The sequence below is a fragment of the Chrysemys picta genome, chromosome 2, assembly GCF_011386835.1.
Source record: "Chrysemys picta bellii isolate R12L10 chromosome 2, ASM1138683v2, whole genome shotgun sequence".
Classification (NCBI taxonomy): domain Eukaryota; kingdom Metazoa; phylum Chordata; order Testudines; family Emydidae; genus Chrysemys; species Chrysemys picta.
Window position 1 is genome coordinate 114326383 of NC_088792.1, and position 24791 is coordinate 114351173.

Consider the following 24791-nt stretch of genomic DNA (forward strand, 5'->3'; position numbering starts at 1 on the left):
AGTGTGGAGTTATGTAGGTGTCAGGTGATAAAATTTTCACTTTGGAGCTAGTATATTGTAAGGTGGCTTTAGAGTCTTTCAGTAAGGAATCATCAGTCTTTTGTTTGAAGAGCTGTGATTCACCAAAGGGAAGGTCTTCAATTGTATTTTGTACCTCTCCAGGGAAACATGAGGAATGTAACCAGGATTCCCACCTCATGACGACTCCAGCCAATACTCAGGAGGACATGTCTGCTGAATCAAATGCAGCCTGAAGTATTAACCTGGTGACCAACTTGCCTTCCTGTAAAACTGTTTGGAATCAGGAATGATCCTACTGAGGTAATCTATCTGGAAGCTCTGCCATTCATCCATAGTTTATAAAGTCATACTTGGCCGTAAGTGTCAAGTAGTTAGAGATCTGGAACCATAGTCCAGTTGAGGAGACCTTTCGAGCCATAAGGTCCAGTCTCTTGCCCTCCTTGTGTGTCAGGCTGGAGTGTGGATGCTGCTGTTTGGTCCACTCCAACACAGCCTGGATCACCAGGGAGTTAGGTGGAGGGTGTGAGAATAAAAACTCAAATGCTTTGTGGAGACATAGTACCTTTTGTCAGTCCCCTTTGGGGTGGGGGTGCATGTGCCTGGGGTATGCCATATGGTGCATGGTGGTTGAAGAATGGCATAGTTGATTGGTAAAGCCACCGTTGCCTGTACTGATGCATGCAGATTAATGTCTAGTAACCAGTGCTGACCATCCTGCACCTCTTCTAGTGGGATCTCAAGAGCATTGTCTATCCTTCATAATAGCTCTTGAAACTGACAATAGTCCTCTGGTGGGAAAGAGGGTGTTGATGACAGCCACATCTAGGGACAATGAAGGGAATCTCTCTGGATCCGTCGGCACCGGGCTGACTGGTGCATCGTATAACCCCAGTTCCGAGCGTCTACTCAATGAAGGATCAGATGGCGATACAGGAGAATCCTCCCATGCTGAACAAGATGGTTCCGAAGTCAAATATTGAGGGCCATGAGCTCCAATATGGCCAACCTGGTTGACCCTGCTGCAGTTGCATCAGTGCCCAAGGAGCCGGATACCTGTGCTCCTTGGCTGCAGTAAAGAAGGAAACTGCCACAGTGCCACCACAACCCTGAGGTAGTCATGTCTCCAGAACGGAAACGGTCCGGACCATGTCAAACATCCAAATCCTCAGACTCAGAGCAACTGGAGCCCTGCACACATGGTGGTGCCAACAGAGCCATCAGAACGGGATGCATTAAAGAGGTATGGCCAGCAGGTGGTAGATCTAACACAGGACATGGGGCCCTCTGAACAGGTGACTGCAATGGAACACGCAGAGACCTCTCTCTTTCCAGAGCAAACTGTTTATGCGGTCTGGGAGCACTTCCACGTCTCCCCGGAGTCAATGGTACCCAGTCTATGGACAGAAACAGGACTGGTAAAGGGATCGGTCTCAGGACTGAAAATTCACGGGACACCGGGGGAGCCAAAGCAGAAGGGGTACATGGTTCTGGAACTGGGACCAGCAGATCCAGCGAACCGTGCGGCCTTTTGTCATTCTCATGGGCATTGGAATGCATCGTTCCTCTATGGTCAGAACTCGTGGATGGTGCACCATGTTTCTTGGATCTGGAGGAAAACTTACTGCCATGCTTATGTGCAAGCTTTCGTGGCTCATGGCTAGGCCTTGGCGTGGTGTTTATAGCACTGTTACTGATGGAGCCTGATAGAGGCGCTGCAATAGGGGGAGAACTCTTAGATTGTTCAGACCAATGTACAGGAGGGGTTCACCTGCCAGGATCTGACTGTCGCCTAATTGCGGTACCCATGAGGTTCTTTTTCAGGCAGAGAGCTTAGCCCTCAGTGGAATCCAATAGGGACCTTCACTCAAAGGAGGAGGATTGTCTGAATATTCCAAGCACCAACGAGATGACTCACAATGGTCACCTAATCATTTTGCTTAAAGGTGACTTAGGGACAATGGCTCTGTCCCACTCCTCTCCTCAGACAGCCTATAAAACTGGTTTGACTAGGGGGACCAAAGCCCATGAACATGTGAAGAAATCTTTTAGAAAACAACCTTGCAGGGTTTAAAAGGGAAATTTCAGTGAGGCAGACAGAACACCAACTGAAACACGCTCAGCCATTAGGAACCCACCATGGTATCTGAAGAATGTAAGCCTGTCTAGGATGCCATTATGAAATAGTAGAATATCAGGTAAGAGAGAAATGCATATAGAATGTTTTAAAATCCTTCTCTCTTTAATGTTTTATTCCAGTGCTTAATCAAAATTCTTTAAGTAGGTTGTTGGTCTATATTATGGGTCAAAGATGCCCAAAGAGAGGAAATGCAGTTGCCTGAAACCCAACTGAACCTGCAGGGTGATAAGCGGTTGGTATACATGGGATAGTGTATGCAAGTGCTGCTGGTCTGAGAGTGGCAGAATTGTGAAATTCCAAACAAGCAAAAATGAGCTAAAGACCCAAGATGTGAGGTGCATGCACTTAGAGACCAGAAAGTAGACAGAGATTTAGTTGGCCCTATAACTGGGATACAGACTTGTCTGGATTTGCATAAAATAATTCAATAAAATCACAACCACGTTAGATTGTCTGAGTTCAACTAGACTAATTGCATGACACTGCCACTGAGGACCAAAAGGTGTGTTTAACTCAATATATTGTAGTAAATAAGATGCCTCCATTAAGTTTTGGTTTGGTATTAAATTCTAGAAAGGGTTTATGCTATTTGGAATGATGATTTGTGCTTAGTAAACAGCTTTGATCTGAGAGGCATCTTGTACAGTGCAACTTGTCTCAGAGTATTTGCTTCAAAAACTTTAGAGACTTGCAGATCCAACATACAAAATATTGCAGTAATTAGACTAATGGACAAGAAAGGAAAAATTGTAACATTCCAAGATACAGTCTCTCTTCATTTTACTCAGGGGCAGGAATGGGGAAGAGGGTCTGATTTAATATTACTTCATGGTACAATATTTGGCTAATAATTGAATCATAGAAATTAGAAAACCTCAAGTTTTAAGCCAATGTGAAAAAAAGTCTTCAGAACTTACATTGACTTTGAAGCTTTGTACTGAGCCATCCAAAAAGTGGACATTACAGATGATCTCTGATCGGGTTTTCTCTTTTGGTAGTTCTGATGCTCGTATATTATTTATCCTCCCACCTAATGCTCGTAACCGGGAGTTCATAACTATTGCTGAATAACCTGTAAAACAAAAAACCATATTTGGTACATTCCTTAAGATACACTAAAGAGAACAGTTTCATCCATACTTTTCAGAGAATCACACAAACACACAACCCCCCACAACAAAGCAAGGCCCTGAATTACACACAAATGTTACACTAGTTCAACTAAAATGTGTTTAAAAAACCATTTAGTTAAGCCTGTTCAGATCCCTTATATAGGCCAATTGTAAACTAATAAAAGTTAGCTATGCAAGCCACTTATAATGAAAGTGTGTCCATACAGGGGCTTGCACAATTTTTAAACCAACTGTAGTTAAACCAGTATAAGTTGTTTGGACCAGTCTTATGTAATTACCTTAATTTTATAACAGGAATGTACACTCACTCTACATTACACAAAATGATTGATCTAAGCATTTAGAAAATGACCTTAGAAACCCTTTCTAATAAATTTGTTACACATATTCTGAAAGTATGCTTTGCAGAAACTCTACATTCTCTGTCCAAATTTCATTCTACTAATTTAACTATTTTTTAGACTACAATAAAAACTAAGTGAAAGCTTAAAGTTGTGTCACTCTTTCAAACAACATTTTGTTGCAGAAATGCAACAAATGATTATTCTTAAAGTACATGATTATAATTTTTTTCATAAGATTGAAAATATAGACTCAGTCAATATGAAGCCAAGATGTTATGGCTACAGAGAACGCCCCCCACTCTGCCCCCACCTCCAAGATGGAAATAAGGTTTGGTTTCAAAATATTTAAAAAAAAAGATACCCAGAACGGGCAATCTTATAGTTTGTACAAACCAAAAAAATAAATATGATACAGCAAGGGAGGGAGTAAAAAAACAGTTACATACAGGGAATCTGTAAATATTTCAGTGAAGACAATCAAATCTCTTCACTACATCAGTTTGCCAACTGGCAACACAGATTGCAAAACTGGTTGTCAACTCACACACCAGATAATTGTATAGGTTAATTATCAACATTACCAAAGTTATTAGAGATTAGTTACGAGAATACTTGTAAAGTGAAGCCTCATTAGCCACCTGGGAAACATTCCAGAATTTTCTTTTTGTCAATTCTCCTCCAAAGGTTCAACTTGTTTTTCTTTTTTTTAAGAAGATCAGAAACTTTAAATTTTATACTAAAATTCTTGTAATAGGGTTGAATTGTCAGACATCTGTCCAAGGGATCAATGTTTAACTTCAATAGAAGTTTCATATAGGTCAAACACTTCACTTTCATAACGTCCTAATATGTACAGAAAGCCATGTAATTATTCATTTTTGCATAATATTATACATTTAAAACACTAGGACAATAATGTCATCCTCAAAAGAGAAGTCTGAGTCCTTAAAGTCATGCACACAAATATACACGGGCTTGGTAGGATTAGATTTTTTTAATGGTAAATGTCAATTTCATCATACACACACTAATTGATTACAAATATTTTCATCAATGATCATAAAAATTTACAGTTAGATAATGTAAGAAAAATGCTGTTTGAGAACTGAGTGTGATTTAAGGATATTTACTCTGTATATTTTGACATGTGATGTTAACTATTTACTTTTTAACAATTATAAAGCTTTAACTTTAACTCAACATCATTAAACATTGTCGGACCCTCCCCTCAATAATTTCCTCCAACTGTGAAAATTTAAATTGATCAAATGAAAAAAACAAACATTGATATTGTTCACTGACATTATTTTAAAAAAATCAAATTCTGCCAAATCTAAATATATGCTATGTCAGCTCTTAAATATTTATTCTTTATTAGCAAATTTACAGTTGATGTTTGAATATTTTGTAACATCAAGACCCATTTATAAATTAGTCAGACTCAATTCCTTATCCAGCATGCTGATTTTCACTGTTAAAGAGCAATGCTTCCTTTGTCATCATAGTTAAACAAATACAAAAATAAATCCTTTGCCATTTCTCATCTAAAAATAGTCATTTTTAAGTGCAATATGGAAAATTACTTCTATAAAGTATTACAGATCCAGTTCCTTACTTTAAAAATGCTGTTTTGAGAGATAATTAGTGTGTTTGTAACTAGTGTGTTAAATGAGATGTTTCTCATCCAGTGAGCACCATCTATTGTGTGGAATGAATGAGGCAGGGCTCTTGTCAAAAACCAGTATGCAATCCTGGAATTAAAACTACCATAATGCATAAAGGGATGAATTATGGTTGCATGGGAACCTTAATTCTGGTATTTCTGAGTTGTAGACATTGCAACCTTAACTTTCTTTTAACTTTTTAAAAATATATATGTAATTCCCTAATAAAAAAAAATCTAAACTGAAAACACATTCCATCATGTGGAACCATACTACCCCCCACGAGTCATCAACAGGGCTGAAACTTTAAATTCAAAGCACCAACCTCTTCCACTTGAATTCAGTAACTGGTAGCAGTAGTAGGCTATTCCATAGACCAGCCATTAGATGAGCAAGAATCACATTTTCCTAGTGTGATTCACAGCTATTTGCTGGACAGCAGAGGCATTTTGAGACTAAGGAATCCTGGGGGTCAATTCCATGTTCTGGAGGGGAGTATGTTCTACTGTTTACAGACCCGTCTGCCCATGTGCCCCCACTCATCTCTGTGCCCCCCTCTGATCCTATGCCCACTCCCTCCCTTCATACTTCCTCTTCTCCCCTATGCTTTCCAGTCAGGATACCTGTGCTCCATCAGGGAAAACACAGAGCACACAAGAGTTTCCTGTTCTCAGTTCTGATGCCTGGTTCCCTTACTGCTGGGAAAAGTAAGCGAGGGGAGAAAAAAGGCCTGAGCAACCACAGCAGCCATGGAATGAAGGATGCTGAGTGCAGACAGTCTCTGGAGATTTTAGGTGCCAAATCCTAACAAGCCTCCACTAAGAATATGTGAATGTGATTTTCAGAGAGGCTTATAAGCTGGTTAAATTTGCACCCGTTACTTATCTTTTTGAGCTCTCCATATTAGAGGTAATAGAGTAGCGTTTTATCAGTGATCAAGGGCTATTAGATTAAATTGGGCAAAACACAAGGTCCATGTAAATAAAAGCAAGAGTGGTATGATACATTTATTATAGAAAGAACTGTTTTATAACAGATTACTGTGACAAAATAACCACAAATTCTTTACAGAACTAAACTGTACACAGTAGCCTGAATAGTCCCATTCTAATTTCACAATTAAATCCTCTCTAACACATTATCTGGCTACCCTAAGCAATACTTCAGGCAAGTTTGCTAGACTGGTTTGCCTTATCAGAACATAACTCCTGAGGATTCTGCAAATTAGAGCTCTACATCTCCTCTCCTAAACGGTTTCCAACTTCCTCAAAATCCTTTCACCACTCTCAGTAATTTGTAGCTCACTCTCCGAACCTGAGGCGAAATTCCTTCTGAACCTTGCCACTAAAGAAAGTTTGTCAGAGATGGCATTAGAACTGACATTCCTTTTGTGTAGGATGACAGTGAAATGCCACTACTAAATTTTCCATAATATAGCTAGAATTCTGAATGCCATCAAAGAGAATGTATAATGTCTCTTATGATCACTGAACTTTCAGGCGGCTCCTCAAATGAATCAGAACGAGCTTTTTCTATGCCACAAACCCATTAGTCACACTTCTTAAAGTATTTATAGAAGGTCCCTAGCAATTACAGGTGACACCTGTTTGGCTGCCCTATTTTGCTATTATGCGTATAATGTAAATTTTTGTGAGGCGCTTATAGTTAAGATAGATAAATTTATACTCTGCCTAACACTTTATGTTTATATTTGTCAGATATGCTTTGGTTTTATGCTGAATGCTCCAAATAATAAAACTGGGAAATTCAGCATAAGTGATATAAAGAATAACCAATCTGCACCGCGCTCATGACCCAAAAAATTCAAAATCCTTGAAGTCTATAACCACACACAGTCTTATGTACCAGCCAAATTAGTTCTGTGGGATCTATTCTATGTACATGGATAAAGTATTCAGATTCTTGCACACTTTTATCTCTTTTCCCATGACAGATTACTGAGGGATATTTCACCATCTCTGGCGGATTCCCTCATCTTTCCACATAAAATGGGTTTAAAATGATCAAAACAGGTCTGTACACAATATGAATTTGATTTTTATAAAAGTAGGGCTCAGTTATCGAATTGCCATAATGGATTAGAGCAACAATTCCTCCAATCCAGTATCCTGGATGCAACACCAGATGGTTCACAAAAAGGTGCAAGAATGATGGCGTTGACAGTTATAAAATAACAGTCCAGTGGGAAAGTTTCTTCTTAACCTCTTCTGAGCTTGTGTTATGCTTTAAAGCATGAAGGTTTATATCTTTTATCTTATCTAATATAACAGTGCATGTGCTCATTATCCATTTAAGAGGGGTTATTTTTTAATCCTAAATTCTTGGAATCAATGATACCTCCTGCCAATGAGTTCCAAACGCTAATGGCATAATGTAAACAAAGCATTTCCTTTTATTAATTTTAAGTTGTTAGTTTTTTCTTTCCCTGCAAGTTCTTCTCCTTCCCCTTTCCTTCCCTAAAAACAGCTCTTTTGAAAATATTTTTCTGCCTTTAAAATACTTTTATTTTTACATCCTTCTGGAATAAGCTAAACAGATTTATTTTATTATGAAAGCAGTTTTCTTTGCCTCACTCCTCCATAAATTATAACTGAATGTTAGACTGTTACAGATAGTATCCTTCACTCTACTCCAAATTAGAGGAATAGGAATGTTTATTTTCAAGTTCTACAACTAGCTAAATATCCCCTTTGCACTTTAATGCAAATAAGCATGCCTTTGAGGTTTCTACTGCCAGAATCAGAAAGAGGCCTCAGGTCAAGTTTTCACACTGGCCTATTGAAATATGGAGTAAAGCTAAAGAGTTACATAGAGATGTCAGAACTGATGAAGACTGGAGTTTCATCCAGTTTCAAGACAGGTAACTTTAGAGCACTTCTTATTACATTTGAAAAATAAAATAGAAACAGACACCAAAATCAATTCACAGATTCTAGGACTGGAAGGGACTTCGAGAGGTTATCGAGTCCAGTCCCCTGCCCTCATGGCAGGACCAATACTGTCTAGACCATCCCTGATAGACATTTATCTAACCTACTCTTAAATATCTCCAGAGATGGAGATTCCACAACCTCCCTAGGCAATTTATTCCAGTGATTAACCACCCTGACAGTTAGGAACTTTTTCCTAATGTCCAATCTAAACCTCCCTTGCTGCAGTTTAAGCCCACTGCTTCTTGTTCTATCCTTAGAGGCTAAGGTGAACAAGTTTTCTCCCTCCTCCTTACGACACCCTTTTAGATACCTGAAAACTGCTATCATGTCCCCTTCTCAGTCTTCTCTTTTCCAAACTAAACAAACCCAATTCTTTCAGCCTTCCTTCATAGGTCATGTTCTCTAGACCTTTAATCATTCTTGTTGCTCTTCTCTGGACCCTCTCCAATTTCTCCACATCTTTCTTGAAATGCAGTGCCCAGAACTGGACACAGTACTCCAGCTGAGGCCTAACCAGCGCAGAGTAGAGCGGAAGAATGACTTCTCGTGTCTTGCTCACAACACACCTGTTAATACAGCCCAGAATCATGTTTGCTTTTTTTGCAACAGCATCACATTGTTGACTCATATTTAGCTTGTGGTCCACTATAACCCCTAGATCCCTTTCTGCCATACTCCTTCCTAGACAGTCTCATCCCATTCTGTGTGTGTGAAACTGATTGTTCCTTCCTAAGTGGAGCACTTGGCATTTGTCTTTGTTAAACTTCATCCTGTTTACCTCAGACCATTTCTCCAATTTGTCCAGATCATTTTGAATTATGACCCTATTCTCCAAAGCAGTTGCAATCCCTCCCAGTTTGGTATCACCTGCAAACTTAATAAGTGTACTTTCTATGCCAATATCTAAGTCGTTGATGAACATATTGAACACAGCCGGTCCCAAAACAGACCCACGCAGAACCCCACTTGTTATACCTTTCCAGCAGGATTGGGAACCATTAATAACTATTCTCCGAGTACCGTTATCCAGCCAGTTATGCACCCACCTTATAGCAACACCATCTAAGTTGTATTTGCCTAGTTTATTGATAAGAATATCATGCGAGACTGTATCAAATGCCTTCCTAAAGTCTAGGTAAACCACATCCATCGCTTCTACCTTATCCACAAGACTCGTTATCCTATCAAAGAAAGCTATCAGATTGGTTTGACACAATTTGTTCTTTACAAATCCATGCTGACTATTCCCTATCAACTTACCATCTTCCAAGTGTTTGCAGATGATTCCCTTAATTACTTGCTCCATTATCTTCCCTGGCACAGAAGTTAAACTAACTGGTCTGTAGTTTCCTGTTGCGTTGTTTTTATTTCCCTTTTTATAGATGGGCACTATATTTGCCCTTTTTCCAGTCTTCTGGAATCTGTCCTGTCTCTCATGATTTTCCAAAGATAATAGTTAGAGGCTCAGATACCTCCTCTATTAGCTCCTTGAGTATTCTAGGATGCATTTCATCAGGCCCTGGTGACTTGCAGGCATCTAACTTTTCTAAGTGATTTTTAACTTGTTCTTTTTTTATTTTATCTGCTAAACCTACCCCCTTCCCATTAGCATTCACAATGTTAGGCATTCCTTCAGACTTCTCGGTGAAGACAGAAACAAAGAAGTCATTAAGCATCTCTGCCATTTCCAAGTTTCCTGTTACTGTTTCTCCCTCCTCACTGAGCAATGGGCCTACCTTGTCCTTGGTCTTCCTCTTGCTTCTAATGTATTGATAAAAAGTCTTCTTGTTTCCCTTTATTCCTGTAGCTAGTTTGAGCTCATTTTGTGTCTTTCCCTTTCTAATCTTGCCCCTGCATTCCTGTGTTGTTTGCCTATATTCATCCTTTGTAATCTGAACTAGTTTTCATTTTTTATATGACTCCTTTTTATTTTTTAGATCATGCAAGATCTCGTGGTTAAGCCAAAGTGGTCTTTTGCCATATTTTCTATCTTTCGTACCCAGTGGAATAGCTTGCTTTTGGGCCCTTAATAGTGTCCCTTTGAAAAACTGCCAACTCTCCTCAGTTGTTTTTCCCCTCAGTCTTGATTCCCATGGACCTTACCTATCAGCTCTCTGAGCTTACCAAAATCCACCTTCCTGAAATCTATTGTCTCTATTTTGCTGTACTCCCTTCTACCCTTCCTTAGAATTGTGAACTCTATGATTTCATGATCACTTTCACCCAAGCTGCCTTCCACTTCCAAATTCTCAACAAGTTCCTTCCTATTTCTAAAAATCAAATCTAGAACAGCTTCCCCCCAGTAGCTTTTTCAACCTTCTGAAATAAAAAATTGTCTGCAATGCAGTCCAAGAACTTATAGGATAGTCCGTGCCCCGCTGTGTTATTTTCCCAACATATATCTGGATAGTTGAAGTCCCCTATCACCACCAAATCTTGGGCTTTGGATGATTTTGTTAGTTGTTTAAAAAAAGCTTCATCCACCTCTTCCACCTGGTTAGGTGGCCTGTAGGAGACTCCTAGCATGACATCTCCCTTGTTTTTTACCCCTTTTAGCCTAACTAGGGTGACCAGACATCCCGATTTTATCGGGACTGTCCCGATATTTCCTTGTTTGTCCCGCATCCCGACCGACATGCGGTCGGGACACTGGACAAACAAGGAAATGCGCCGGAGCCTGAAAGTGCTCGCACCCCCCCAACTCCACCCCCTCCTCCCCCGATTGGCTCCCTCCCCGAATCCCCGCCTCTTCCCCAGGCTCACCATTCCTCCTCCCTCCGCAAGCGCTGGAGGGAGGCCCAGGAGATGCAGGGGAAGCGCGGGGCCGGGGTGAGTAAGAGTCCGGCCTGGCCCCGAGCAGGCAGGACTCAGTTGGGTGGTAGGGAGAGGAGCGGGGGGGGCCCGCGGGGCCAGGCGGTGGCTGTTCTCCCCCCCGAGCAGCGGGACTCAGGAGCAGCCGCTGCTGCAGCTCCCACTGCCTCGGGGGGAGGAAGCGGCCATGGCGCTTGGCGGCTGCGGCTCTGGCGCTCCCGAACCCCCCGAGTCTGGGCCTGCTGCGGGGACCCAGCAGCGCGCACGCTGCGCCCAGCCCCTGGCCAGTCGCGTCTGGGCTGCTGCCCAGGTGGTGCAATCCCGCGGCGGCCCCAGGGTGGAGGCATCGGCAGCCCAGCCCCGTTCGTTCCCCTTTGGGACCCGAGCGGGACGGGGGGGCTGGGGCCTGCTGCCCCCACTCCGGGGCCGCCGCGGGAATAGTACCAGCTGGGCAGCAGCCCAGACATGACTGGCCAGGGGCTGGGAGCAGCGTGCGCACTGCTAGGTCCCCGCAGCAGGCCCGGGCGCGGGGGGTTCAGGCCCGGGCGCCAGAGTCGCAGCCGCCGAGCTTGGCCATCGGCTGCTTCCTCCCCCCGCGGCAATGGGAGCTGCAGCAGCGGCTGCTCCCGAGTCCCGCTGCCCGGGGGGGAGAACAGCCGCCGCCTGGCCCCGCGGGCCGCCCCCCTCCGCTCCCTACCACCCAACTGAGTCCTGCCTGCTCGGGGCCAGGCTAGACTCTTACTCACCCTGGCCCCGCGCTTCCCCTGTGTCTCCCGGGCCTCCCTCCAGGGCTTGTGGAGGAAGGGTGTTGTTTTTTTTTTGCCCCACCCCCCGCCACGCCCCCCCGCCGCGTCACCCTCCCCCCCTCCCCCCCGCGTCCCGATATTTGACTTGGGTGATCTGGTCACCCTATAGCCTAACCCAGAGACTCTCAACACTTCCGTCTCCTATGTCCATCTCCACCTCAGTCCAAGTGTGTACATTTTTAATATATAAGGCAACACCTCCTCCCTTTTCCCCCGTCTATCCTTCCTGAGCAAGCTGTACCCATCCACACCAACATTCCAATCATGTGTATTATCCCACCAAGTTTCAGTGATGCCAACAATGTCATAGTTGTATTTATTTATTAGCACTTCCAGTTCTTCCTGCTTATTCCCCATACCTCTCGCATTTGTATATAGGCATCTAAGATACTGATTTGATCTTGCCTCCCAGTTTTGCCCTAACCATCCTTTCTCTCTGCAATTTTAGCCCATGCTCCCTCCTATTTCTAACCTATCTCCCAAGTCCCCATGTTCTACACTTACCTGTGGGTTTTGCTCACCTGTCCCTGTGAAACCTAGTTTAAAGCCCTTCTCACTAGGCTAGCCAGTCTGTGTCCAAATAGGGTCTTTCCCCTCCTCGAAAGGTGAACGCCATCTCTGCCTAGCAGTCCTTCCTGGAATAGCATCCCTTGGTCGAGGAAGCCAAAGCCCTCCTGGCGACACCATCTTCGCAGCCAGGCATTCACCTCCACGATGCACCTGTCTCTGCCTGGGCCCCTACCTTTGACAGGAAGGATTGAAGATAATACCACCTGCGCTCCAAACTCCTTCACCCGTACTCCCAGAGCCCTGTAGTCACTCTTGATCCGCTCAGTGTCACACCTCGCAGTATCATTTGTGCCCACATGGATGAGTAGCATGGGGTAGTAGTCAGAGGGCTGGATAATCCTCGACAATGCCTCCGTAACATCTCGGATACGGGCCCCCGGCAGGCAGCATACCTCCCCAGATGAAATGTCAGGGCGACAGATGGGCGCCTCCAGGCGCCTCAGAAGAGAGTCTCCAATCCCCACTACTCTATGTTTCCTAGGGTAATTGAAAGCAGCAATCTTGTTTTTCAAATATAATTCAGTGGAACACCACATTGCTCATATTTATTGTGCAAGAGCTATGCATTATATACTTTAAAACATTCTGGTTCATCAGGTTGTCACCTTAAGCCCCTTAAACTCTGTTCTCATCCCTAGTTATTAGGCATTATTCACATATATCAAGAGCCATATCTACCAGTGACACACCTTTATGGGAAAAATATTTTTCCAGCCAGAACCAGACAATAGAAGCCTACAATTTTACCAGGCTTATTAAACAAGCACCTATGAAAATGGAGATCAAATCTGGTTCCTGTAAGGAAGTATTAACATGCCCCTTTTCATCTCACCTTCAACCCTAAATTGCAGACTGGAAGTCTGTTCACTAATTATATAAAATCCAAGTCTGAAATTCTATAGCAAAACCCCTTTGTCACATACTACCCAAAATTTATTGCTTACCCACTGGCATTATATTCCCTGAAAACTTTTTTTCTGATAAACACAGTAGGCAATCCAATCAGTATTTATTTTAAAATCTATTGCTGCTTGCTTAGATACCAGAAACATAAGTTGTCATGGAATTCAATTCTTCAAGCAAATCAACAGGTCACAAAGAGTGCTTAATTTGTAATGAAAGAGATGCCAGGGCTCAAGCAATTTTTTTACATTCATAATCTGACACAGCAAGTGCAGAGGTGCTGTGGATATGAACTGCCAAGCCCAGAGGTGCCAGGCTGCAGCCCTGGCAAGCCCTTGAACAAATTAAGCACTGGTCACAAATGTACCAATACATCAAGATTAAAGATTTAATTACAGGGACTTTATATATCACATACTGGATTAACAGACCATGAAAGAACCTGCAGCAGAGATACCCAAACTGCAGTTTAAAGAATAGAAGATTTGTTGCTTCAAGTATCCGCTTGCTTAAATGAGGATGAAGATGGAAGTTTGTATGACCTCAAAATTGTAGCTAAAAATATTACAATCACCATTCCTATGAAGGAATATAATTTTGCCAATACAACGAAAACATTCACATTTCTTGAAATAAGCCTTTTAAGACTAACGTAAGAAATTCAGATTTAGCGCTCATATTTGGTTCCAGTGGCCAAAGCCAGGTGAAATATTTAAACATATGGCAATTGTTTGTCTTGTCATATAAATTATGAGTAATCACAATATAAGCATCTTGGGATAACCATGGGTCACTGTAAAGTGCAGGATCTAGGGAGGGCTTCAACCACTTCCGCAATCACCAACTACTACACTTTTAAAAAAACAACAACTATATTATAGTAATTTCAGTAAGGTTAATATATAAAATCTAAGCTAAGTCCCTAAAACACAATAAACTTTAATAATATTCAAAGTTATACCTTAGTTTTATTATTTAAGGCAATTTACAAAAAATATATACATTTGCAAAAATTTTAATCAGCCAAAATATTTAGTAAAGCCAATGAAACCGATTTTTGTTAGTCTTCTTCCAATCTTTCTCCAATATTCAATGAAAATTATACCCCTTTTTTCTCTCTAACATTTTATTATGCTGAAGTTCATTCATAAATTGGGTTTCAAAGTAGACTTTAATAATGATTATATCTTTAAGACTAGATTTTTTAAATATACATTTAAATACAGATGCTTTTGAGTACATTTAATTTTGTAGCTATTAGAGCACCTCTAAGTAGTCATTTTAACAAATATGTTCCCTACGCTAACTTCTATAAAATTGTATAGCGTGAACCTTATATTTACTAGAGCATTATTTATCTTGTATTAAAAAGCAAAAGTAAAAAAATAAAATGGGCTGCAAAATCATATCATTGCTTTTCCCAGGTCTTGAAATCAAGAACATGTGTACTTTGCAGTAATCATTTGTCTAAGGAGAAAACCAAGCTTTAAGCCTCAAGTCCAGAGTGCAAAAACACCACCCACCAAACCCACAGCTGACCTGCTCAAACTGCATATAACAATATCATAAATTACAACTTGCTTACAAGTCTTAATCTGCACATCATTTCAAGGTATCCTCAATATTGTGTTCAAGCCTTCCAGTGCTAAACTTGTATTGCAAATTTGATCCAAGGGAAACTTTACGATTTTACTGAGTGCTGAGTTCAAATTAACAACTGACTGGCAAAGATGCATGGATTAAGGGGGGAGAGAAAAAAAAATCAAAATCTTAGGCAACATCTACGCTCCAAATGGGGATGTTATTTGCAACTTGTGTAGATTAGATTGTTTAACCACAACAAATCCTGGGTCTTCGCAGGGAGAAGCGATTTTCCCAAGGTCACCCAGCAGACCAGTGACAGAACTGGGAACAGAACTCAGTTATCGTCCCACTCCAATGCCCTATTAGGCCACAGTGCCTAAGTAAGCACTCCAAAGTTAGAAAATGCCAGAATTCCTGTGCAATATTAATTCCATACCACCACCCGTTGTGCAAATACATTGTGATGCAGTCTTTAAATGATTATATATATTTTTTCCCTTACAGCAGAGGTTCTGAACCTTTTCCTTTCTGAGCCCTCCCCCTGCTCCCCCCTCAACATGCTATAAAAACTCCATGGACCGCCTGTCGCACAACACCTCTTTTTCTGCATATCCAGTGGATTAAAAGCCAGGACTGGCATTATGGGGTAGCAAGCAGGGCAATTGCCTGAGGCCCCATGTCACTGGGGGCCCCACAAAGCTAAGTTGCTCGGGCTTCGGCTTCAGCCTACAGCGGTGGATCTCGGGCTTCAGCCCTGGGCCTCAGTGAGTCTAACACTGGCCCTGCTCTCTGGCTTATTTTGGCGGACCTCCTGAAACCTGCTCATGGCCCCTCAGTGGGCCCTGGATCCGTGGTTGAGCACCACTGGACTAGATCAGTCGTTTTCAATCTCAACGAGGAGTCCGGGGCCCTTAGGGGGCCTCAAGCAGGTTTCAGGGGGCCTCCAAGCAGGGGCAGCATTAAACTCACTGGGGCCCAGGACAGAAAGCCAAAGCCCCATCGCATGTGGCTGAAGCCCAGGTTCCTGAGCCCCGCCATCCGGGGCTGAAGCTGAAGCCTGAGCAATGTAGCTTTGTGGCGGCCCCTGAGGCATGGGGCCCCAGGCAATTGCCCTGCTTGCTACCTGCTAATGCCAACCCTGGTTTTTATATGCAGAAAAACAGTTATTGTGGCATAGGTGGGCTGTGGAGTTTTTAATAGGATGTTTGGGGGGAGGGGGACTCAGAAAGAAAAAGGTTGTGAACCTCTGATGTAGGGAAAAAATTATATATAATCATTTAAAGACTGTATCACAATGTATTTGCACAACGGATGGTGGTGGTGGTGGTGTGGAATTAATACTGCACAGGAATTCTGGCATTTTCTAACTTTGGACTGCTTAACTAGGCACTGTGGCCTAATAGGGCATTGGAGTGGGACGATAACAGTTCTATTCCCAGTTCTGCCACTGGTCTGCTGGGTGACCTCGGGAAAATCGCTTCCCCTCTGTGCATCTCAGTTTCCCTACCTGTAAAACAGGGATGATATTGACCTCCTTTGTGAAGAGCTTTGAGATCTACAGATGAAAAGAGCTAAATGAGTTAGTTATTATTAACTTGGCAATGTTAAGATTTTTAAAAAATACTTTTGTAATATTAACATTTCAATTTTAAGACTAATTCTGCCAAACTCCAATTATACTCACTATGCCACAAGTATCTTAACTTATGTCTGTTCTAATTATAGTAGTTCATCTTGCCTGGAAAGAAAGTTCAGTACTTTTCCCCTGTAATAGTTATCTGAGAAACATTTATATTGTTAGTCTTGTGTTAGCAAGTGCAAATAATGTTTATAAATATTATAATGTAAGTATTATAAAACTGGCATCTTCACAATTTTTTGTCTAAGGGAAATTTGTTGGCGTAACAGTGTTATCTATAGTAGTATTGAAATTAGGAGGTTCTGTTATTTTTAATTGTTATAAAACTTTAACCATAAAAATTAAATTGTTTGACATACTGATTTTTACTCCCCCCGCAGGCGCCGCCCCCGCAGTTCCCATTGACTGTGGTTTCCAAGCCTGTTCCCATGCCTCAGCGGCCCCCACGAAGCTACATTACCCAGGCTTCAGCTTCAGCCCCCAATGGCAGGGCTCAGGGACCTGGGCTTCAGCCACATGTGATGGGGCTTTGGCTTTCTGCCCTGGCCCCAGTGAGGCTAATGCTGGCCCTGCTTGGAGGCCCCCTGAAACCTGCTCGAGGCCCCCTAGGGAGCCCTGGACCACTGGTTGAGAACCACTGCCCTACAGGACTCCTGGCTCATTTAGTGTACAGGATGGATAGTGCTCACTTAATGGGTACTTATTCAGTATTTCTTTTATTCCTAGTCATTCAATCTGTGGCTCCAGGCCCTGCTTACTACAGATCATCCAAACCCTACACTGAATACAGAATTAATTTTTTCATAGGCTTTTCTATTATGTTCCTTACCATAGTAAGTGAGAACTTTACGTGGGTCATCAGCAGGGTTGGGAACTTTAGATTCATTGCAAGACATCCACCACTTCAGAGAACAATAGCTGGTACACTAGTATGCTTTTTATCCCCTGTGGACCAGCCAGTAGAGAAGAGGAAGAGCCACTGTCATTGGTTTCATAGCTATTTGCTAGACAGTAGAAGTATGTCCGGACTCAGAAATCCTGAGTCTTAGTCAAGGAGGAAAGACCTGAGTTCTAGAGGAGAGAGTACTTATATTCTTCTGACCATCTCCTCCTTCATAACCAGCCTGCCCTATTCTGACTCTGCCTCTACCATGTCTAGGGTTACCATATTTTAATATTCTAAAAGGAGGACACTCCACAGGGCTCCGGCCCCACCCCTTCCCCAACTCCGCCCCTTCCTCAAAGTCCCCACCCAACTCCGCCCCCTCCCCTGAACACTCCGCCCCCCCGCTCCTGCTCCTCCTCCTCCCCTGCTTCCCATGAATCAAATGTTCGGGGAAGCCTGAGGCAGGCAGGCAGCAGGTAAGCTGGGGCTGGGGCTCGGGCGGTGGGGGGTGCGAGGAGGCGCAGCCTAGTCCGGCCTCCCCGGCCGAGCGGCTCCCTCCGGCGGCCGGCCCCGGCCAAGAGGCTCTGGCCCTGGCGTCTCCAGCCAGCTCGGGCCCTGGGGTGCCAGCCCCGGTTCCAGCCGAGCGCGCCAGCCCCGGCCAAGCGGCTCCGGCCCTAGTGACTCCAGCTCGGCTCGGGCCCCAGGGCCCCGGCCAAGCGGCGCCAGCCAGCAGCTGAGCACCCCCAGCCCCAGTCCCAGCGGCTCCAGCCCGGCCCCGGCCCTGGCCCTGGGCGAGTGGCGCCGGCCGAGTACCCCCAGCCCCGGTCTCAGCGACTCGGGCCCCGGTTCCGTTCAAGCGGCTCCGGCCCGACACCGGCCCTGGCCGAATGGCGCCGGCCGAGCATGGCCGGCCCCAGCGGCTCCGGCCCTGGCCCCAGCGGCTCCGGCCCTGGCCCCAGCGGCTCCGGCCCTGGCCCCAGCGGCTCCGGCCCTGGCCCAAGCCCCACGACCCCTTCCTATTTTCCCGAACATGTCCGTTTTTTTGGAATTTCCTCCCGGACTGGGATTTGAGGACCAAAAAGCCGGACATGTCCGGGAAAATCCGGACGTATGGTAACCCTAACCATGTCACCCCACAGCTTATTCATCTACTCCCATCTCTCTACGCAAACTGGCCATGTTCCCCTCTGCTCCTATCCATCCCCACACTTCCTCATTCCTCTGCATTTGAGTCAGCTGCACTGCACTGCTTGGGCACTGGTTGTGGGAACACTCAGGCATAGGAGAGTCTCATTTCCAGGGACTGGATCCACAGCAGCCTCCAAAAGGCAGGGAGAGTAATTGAAAGTAAAGTTCAGTTCATTTCCTACAGCTCTGGGCTACAGCATGATCAGTGCAGATGGAGTCTTTGGAGACTTTAGCAGCAAGCCTGTAACAAACTTCTAATGAGCACATGCAAACACAATTTTCAGCAGCCTATAACTGTCTGACTCAGAGGATTCTCAAAGAGACAGCAAACTGCACCTCTCTGACCCCAGAAAGATACCCCACTCCTCACCAAATTTCAATTCCCTGCTCTAAACCATGGATGCACCAGAGCTTCCCAATTAAACATTTGTAAGAATTTTTTTAATTTTGGGGAAATAAATGTATTTTCCCAAACATCTTCTCAAACAGCTGAACCATATTTTTTATTATCTCATTTTCTCAATTGGTTTTTGAAAATACTTTGACACGTAGTGCCATCTTTCCATTTCAAATTCTTTCCTCTACATAATAAACATTTTTGGTGGAGCTGGCAGTGAAGCCCTAAGAGTTAAAGTTTGAAAAGTTATAAGCAACTGAAAACAAGATCTTATAATGGAAAGGGTTAGGAAATCTTAACTACAGGCTTCACTGCCAGCTCTACCAATAATGTTTATTATGTAGAGGAAAAAATGGGAATTGGAGATGGAAGGATGGTACTACATTTCAAAGTATTTTCAAAAATCAATTGAGAAAATGAGATAATGAAGTATATAGGACAAAGAATAAAAATCCAAGGGAAGACTACAGTAATGTCTACTCCAATTTCCGAGGACTAGCAAGAATGGGGGTGAGGGAGTGGGGGGGGGGGTGAAATCACATTATCGGTACTGGACAACTTAAGCTATTTGAATTCATCATAGTATAGAACAGAATCACAGAATACAGAAATAAAAATACATTTAAGAACAAACCTATACTGCTTCTCTTTCCAGGTAACTCAAATACTGTAAGCTAAAAAAGGCTCAAAATGAAAGTGAAATATAGAGCCTCACACATTTCACTTGCTTTTTGGGGGAGGGGGGGGCGGGGGGAACTACAGTTTTTCTACCCACTTTTTTTTTAAATCAATCTATATGATTTTTTATTTATTCTGAACAATTAGTTTAATAATCACATCTTAAAACAACATTCACTATAATGATGGCTGGTTGCCCTGTTTCCTGTACTGTATGAATTGAAGAATTCAGGAACTCTATGGCTTCCTTTATAGCCCACTTCAACTTTAAACAAAGCCATGGTGTAAAATAAACACATCTGACAACCACACATCAAAAAGTTACAAGATCTGCTACTCTGATTTCTTTCTTAAAAACGATGCATCCTCTATTTCCTACTGATGTCGGTTTTGCATGAACTGCAGTAGGAAACTGCAGATCAATATCAAGAAGTTGGATATAATTTTAAGTTATCAGCATTGAGAACTGGAAGAGCAAGAAAAAAACAAGCAGGTTAAATGGCAGTTTGAGAGCTGGGGGCCTTAACCAGCATATCTCATATATACTGCTTCAAAGCAATTTTTTTAAAGGGGTACATAGGTATTGTATTTCAATCCTGACCAGCAGCTGCTACCAGGGAAAACCATACAAGAAGATTATGAAGGCTATTCAGCTACTTCCCTAACCTTACATAATTTAATTACATAATTACCCAATAATTTCTCCCCATACATTCCTTTAAATTACACATAATGAAATACTGTATAAGGTTTCCAAGTACCAAGAAACAAGCAAGCTCTATTGAACTTTATTAATATACTTAAGACACAAAGCACTAACATTTTTGGAAACTACTCAGCACTAGTGTAAACTTTCATCCAACTAATGAAACCTGAAGTTCACATAACAAAAGAGGGGCAATGAAATCTAGGTTACATGAAACTGCTCTGTAAAGTATGAAAACAAAGCCTTTGATAATTTGTATTACATTAACTTTATTAACAATTAAGTTCATGCTAATTAAATGGAAATTTAATTATCAGTATTACTTATAGTTTTAGCCAGGGGAGAGAAAGAACAAATAGAGAAAACTAATGACCATAATAATGTAAAAGCACAATATATACATTACATTTACTTTGAGGGGTGATTTTGTCACACACTTTGAAATAACGTATTTTTCAATATACATATTGTGATGAATGCCAAAAAAAAGGGGGGGGGCATTTAAAAAACCAGAAAACTCATATTCCACTGTGTCAGAAACCATTCATGCTGTAAGCCAGTGTTTTGGAAACTCACAATTCTTGTTATTTCCACCACTACTAGTAATAAGCAATAATGCCTACAAAAAAATCAAATTTGGAAAATAAATAAAAATGGTAATCACTAGTTCCGAGCAAGAATTTTACAGAAGAAAAACCTTTTGAAACCTATTTCCCAGGTAAGCAGTTAGCTATTACTACTACTACTCACTACTCTGAACCTCTTCCTTCATGCTCCACTGTGCCAGATTACACGAAAACTTCCTAAGAACAATAAAGTCAACAACAAATCAACAAAAATCCAAACTACAAAGATCAATCAACACATCCCAAACACTGAACATTTCATCTTTTTCACCAACTTTATAAAGAGCCATAAAGACACTGAAAACAGGAACAAAATCAACTGACAAGCAGTATGTCCAGAATACATTACTGTAGTGAGTAGCATGATATGACAAAAAATTTTCACTTCTTTAGAAGCACCTGCAAGCTACCTATTGCTTCACTTACAGTGAATCAGTTACAAAAGGTCTTCCACAGAAAGTGAAATAAATTCATGCGTCACATTTCTTACTAACGTATGCTGTCCACTGACTTTGATGGCAACAGATGCAAATTAAAGTCTACTGATTTAAAAATAGTTTTACGTTGTACTATATCAAAACAACCAGTTTTAATATTTCACTACTCTTTCATGTCAAAACTACCTCAGAAATAAAATTTAAGGTCAGCTGAGGGCTAATAAATGCTACATTATTTTTATTAGTACAGCTGTTTTGTGTCCTGCTACTCAGGGAAGCAGTAAAGAATAAAACAGCTAACCGCTATCTACAACAGGGGCGCGCAAACTACAGCCCATGGGCTGGATCCAGCCCGTCAGGGCTTTGGATCCGGCCCGTGGGATTGCCATGCACCGCTCCCAGAAGCAGCCAGCACCACGTCCCTGCGGCCCCATTGGCCAAGAATGGGGAACAATGGCCAATAGGAGCTTTGGGGGAGGTACCCGCAGGCGAGGGCAGTGTGCCAGCCGCTTCCAGGAGGTGCGGCGCAGGGCCAGGGCAGGCAGGGAGCCTGTCTTAGCCCCGCTGTGTGCCGCTGCCACCCCAGAGCCCACACCCCTCTTCAACGTCAAGGCCATAAGACCGCGTCCAGTGTTAACTTTGCATTAATGAAAAATGGAAATTCCATCTCAACCGAAAGGATACATTTCTCCTTCTCCTTGACATGAAGCTAAAATTTACCAACTGATAAGTGCATTTCATCCCTGAATGGCTAGTTTAGCAGTGGCTAAAGTAATTTGTCATATTTCAGTATCTATCCATCTATAGTTTGCGAAGCATATTGTGGTCCCTTCTGAGTGAGAGGTGCCATACAAATAAAAGTAATATGAACAAATTCAGAAATTCAACACAAGACTGATACTTCCAGGCTATCCTTGTTCAATTTCCAATTCTGCACAATTTTGTGTTTTCAGTAAAATGGACACAAGCTGTAAAATATTCATACATATCCAAAATTCCTAAGAGAACAGAGATGCAAGAATCTGCAATTGGTTCAGGTTCATATGTAATTTTCAGACAAACACAAAGCAGCTAGTTATTACACCCACGCTAAAATTTTACATAGGATAAATGCTACATGGTCCCCTCATATTTATCAGTATGAAGCCTCGACAATTACACAATCGAATATCATTAAGTCTTCTATTAGCAGAAATATAGAATAGAATTGCATATCAGCTCTTCAGTACTGTGAAGGGTAACCAATTCCAGCCCAAAGTTTACAAATTATTTTGATTTTGAATTGTCCATTGTTCTGGGGATTTCTGGAGTGGACAATAACAAACAACCTCAAAGACGGACAGCAACCACAAAGGCTGATGTCCAACATCAAGAAGTTGCGCAGATGAAGGGCCTAGTGAGAAAGACAGGGAACACTACGCTCCTGAAAGTTCAAATTGGAAAATTCTCATAGTGCATACACATTGAGACATAATTATACTCTAGACTGGGAACATAATAGAAAAGCTTCAGACCAAAAGTTCCGGTCTAACATTAAAATCAGACGAGTTCAATTCTCCACTACTGTTGGGATTTGAATCAGTGGTCACTACATCTGGAGCCTGTTTCTTAATGAACTCCAGGACTGTGCCACATCCCAGGTTTAGGAGAATAAAAATGCCAGCACATATTTTCTCCTTCAAAAAATAAATGCTTTAGTGATGACTCCTATCAGAGAGTCTGAAAGTTCAGAAAAATTATGATCTTGTGAGGGATTTGGTTCAGGATTTTTTTCATTGCCATTAAAGATCAAATCATACTGTTTTTCCTGCACCCAATCTTTTCTTTAGACTAGAAAAACAAACTCAAACTTGATAGGATTGTTTTCCACATCACTGCCTAAAGTTTTTTTAATCCGTTTATCATAAAAACACCATTAAAGTTCTCCTCTTCAGGCACTGTAGTCTGCAGTGGCAGAGTGCCTCCACCCCACAGAAGGCAGAACAATGGCAGTAGAAATTTTGCAGTTAGCCACAAGATACTTTTTTTGAATGAGAAAGGGAGCAGAGTAGTTGAGCACAATTATTCTTTTAATAGGAGGGGAAAGGGCAAGACAGAGCGCCTAAATAACTAACTTGAAGAGAGAGGACAGTATTACTTTATGTACGTGAGAGGTGTTGGGATTGGCTATGTCACTAGCAGCTGGGGGGGGAGGGGGCGGAAATAGTTCCCTCTAGACAACTGTAAGGCTGTGCCTAGCTCAGTGTTTCTCAAATGCGGCCACCAGGGACTTTTCATGCGGCCACGACAGCTCCTGGGCGGTGATGGATGAGGGGCAAAGCATCCTCCCCCGCCTTCCCTCCTTGTTGCTCCTCAATGCGCCTCCCTGCAGTGCCTCTGGAGAGAGGTGGGGCACAACGCTGCAAGAGCAAGGTGAGTTCTTGACCCACATTGGAGGAAGGGGGTTTGGGCAGCAGGCTGCAGCGGCGGGACTTCAGGAACCTGGCCATGCGGCCCCAGGCTCCAACCTCGGGGCAGTGGATACTGATACCCCGGGCTCTGGCCATGTAGCCCTGGCCTCCAGCTGTGGGGCATCAGCTTCCGGCCCCTGGTTCCAGCTGCATGGCAGCAGGCGCCGACTCCCAGCCCCAGCCACACGGCAGCAGGCTCCAACTGCGGGGCTTTGTATGCCAACCTCTGGCTCTGGCCGCAGGGTAGCAGGTGCTGAACCCCGGCTCTAGCCGCAGAGCTTCAGTTGGCCTCTGGACCCAAGTTCCGGCCATGTGGTGACGGGCACTGGCTCTGTGCTCCAGTCACACAGCCCTAGCCCCTGGTGATGATTCCCTGACCCAGCTGCATGGCAGCAGGCGCCTACCCACAGCTCTATTCCCGGGCTCCGGTCACACGGTGGCGGGAGCTAGGGTTACCATTTTTTAAAATAACAAAAAGAGGACACTCCAAGGGGCCCCGCCCCCACCCCAACTCCACCCCCTTCTCTGCCCCGGTCCCATCCCAACTCCGCCCCTTTCCCAAAGGCCCCGCCCCAACTCCGCCCACTTCACTGAACGTTCCGCCCCCTGCTCCTCCCCCTCCCCTGCTTTCTGCGAATCAAATGTTCGTGGGAAGCCTGAAACGGAGGCAGGCAGCAGGTAAGCTGGGGCGGGGGGGCGCGAGGAGGTGCGGCCCAGTCCGGCCTCCTGGCCGAGCGGCTCGGGCCCGGCTTGGCTCGGGCCCTGGGGCGCCAGCCCCAGTTCCAGCCGAGCACGCCAGCCCCAGCCTGCCCCAGCGGTTCCAGCTCGGCTCTGGCCCCAGCCGAGCGGCTCCGGCC

The 24791-nt window shown here is 43.5% G+C and overlaps 1 protein-coding gene across 6 annotated transcripts in view; it reads right to left on the reverse strand.

Annotated features, from left to right (window-relative positions):
• PTPN3 (protein tyrosine phosphatase non-receptor type 3) overlaps positions 1-24791 on the reverse strand; it is a 341924-nt gene that overhangs the window by 201748 nt on the left and 115385 nt on the right. For 4 of the 6 annotated variants that reach the window (XM_008169326.4, XM_065584007.1, XM_065584009.1 and 1 more), the window contains exon 2: positions 3076-3230. The exons of the other annotated variants lie outside the window; for them this stretch is intronic. In XM_008169326.4, the coding sequence (XP_008167548.4) occupies positions 3076-3230 (155 nt within the window). The remainder of the gene's footprint in view (positions 1-3075; positions 3231-24791) is intronic. 6 annotated transcript variants of the gene reach the window in all.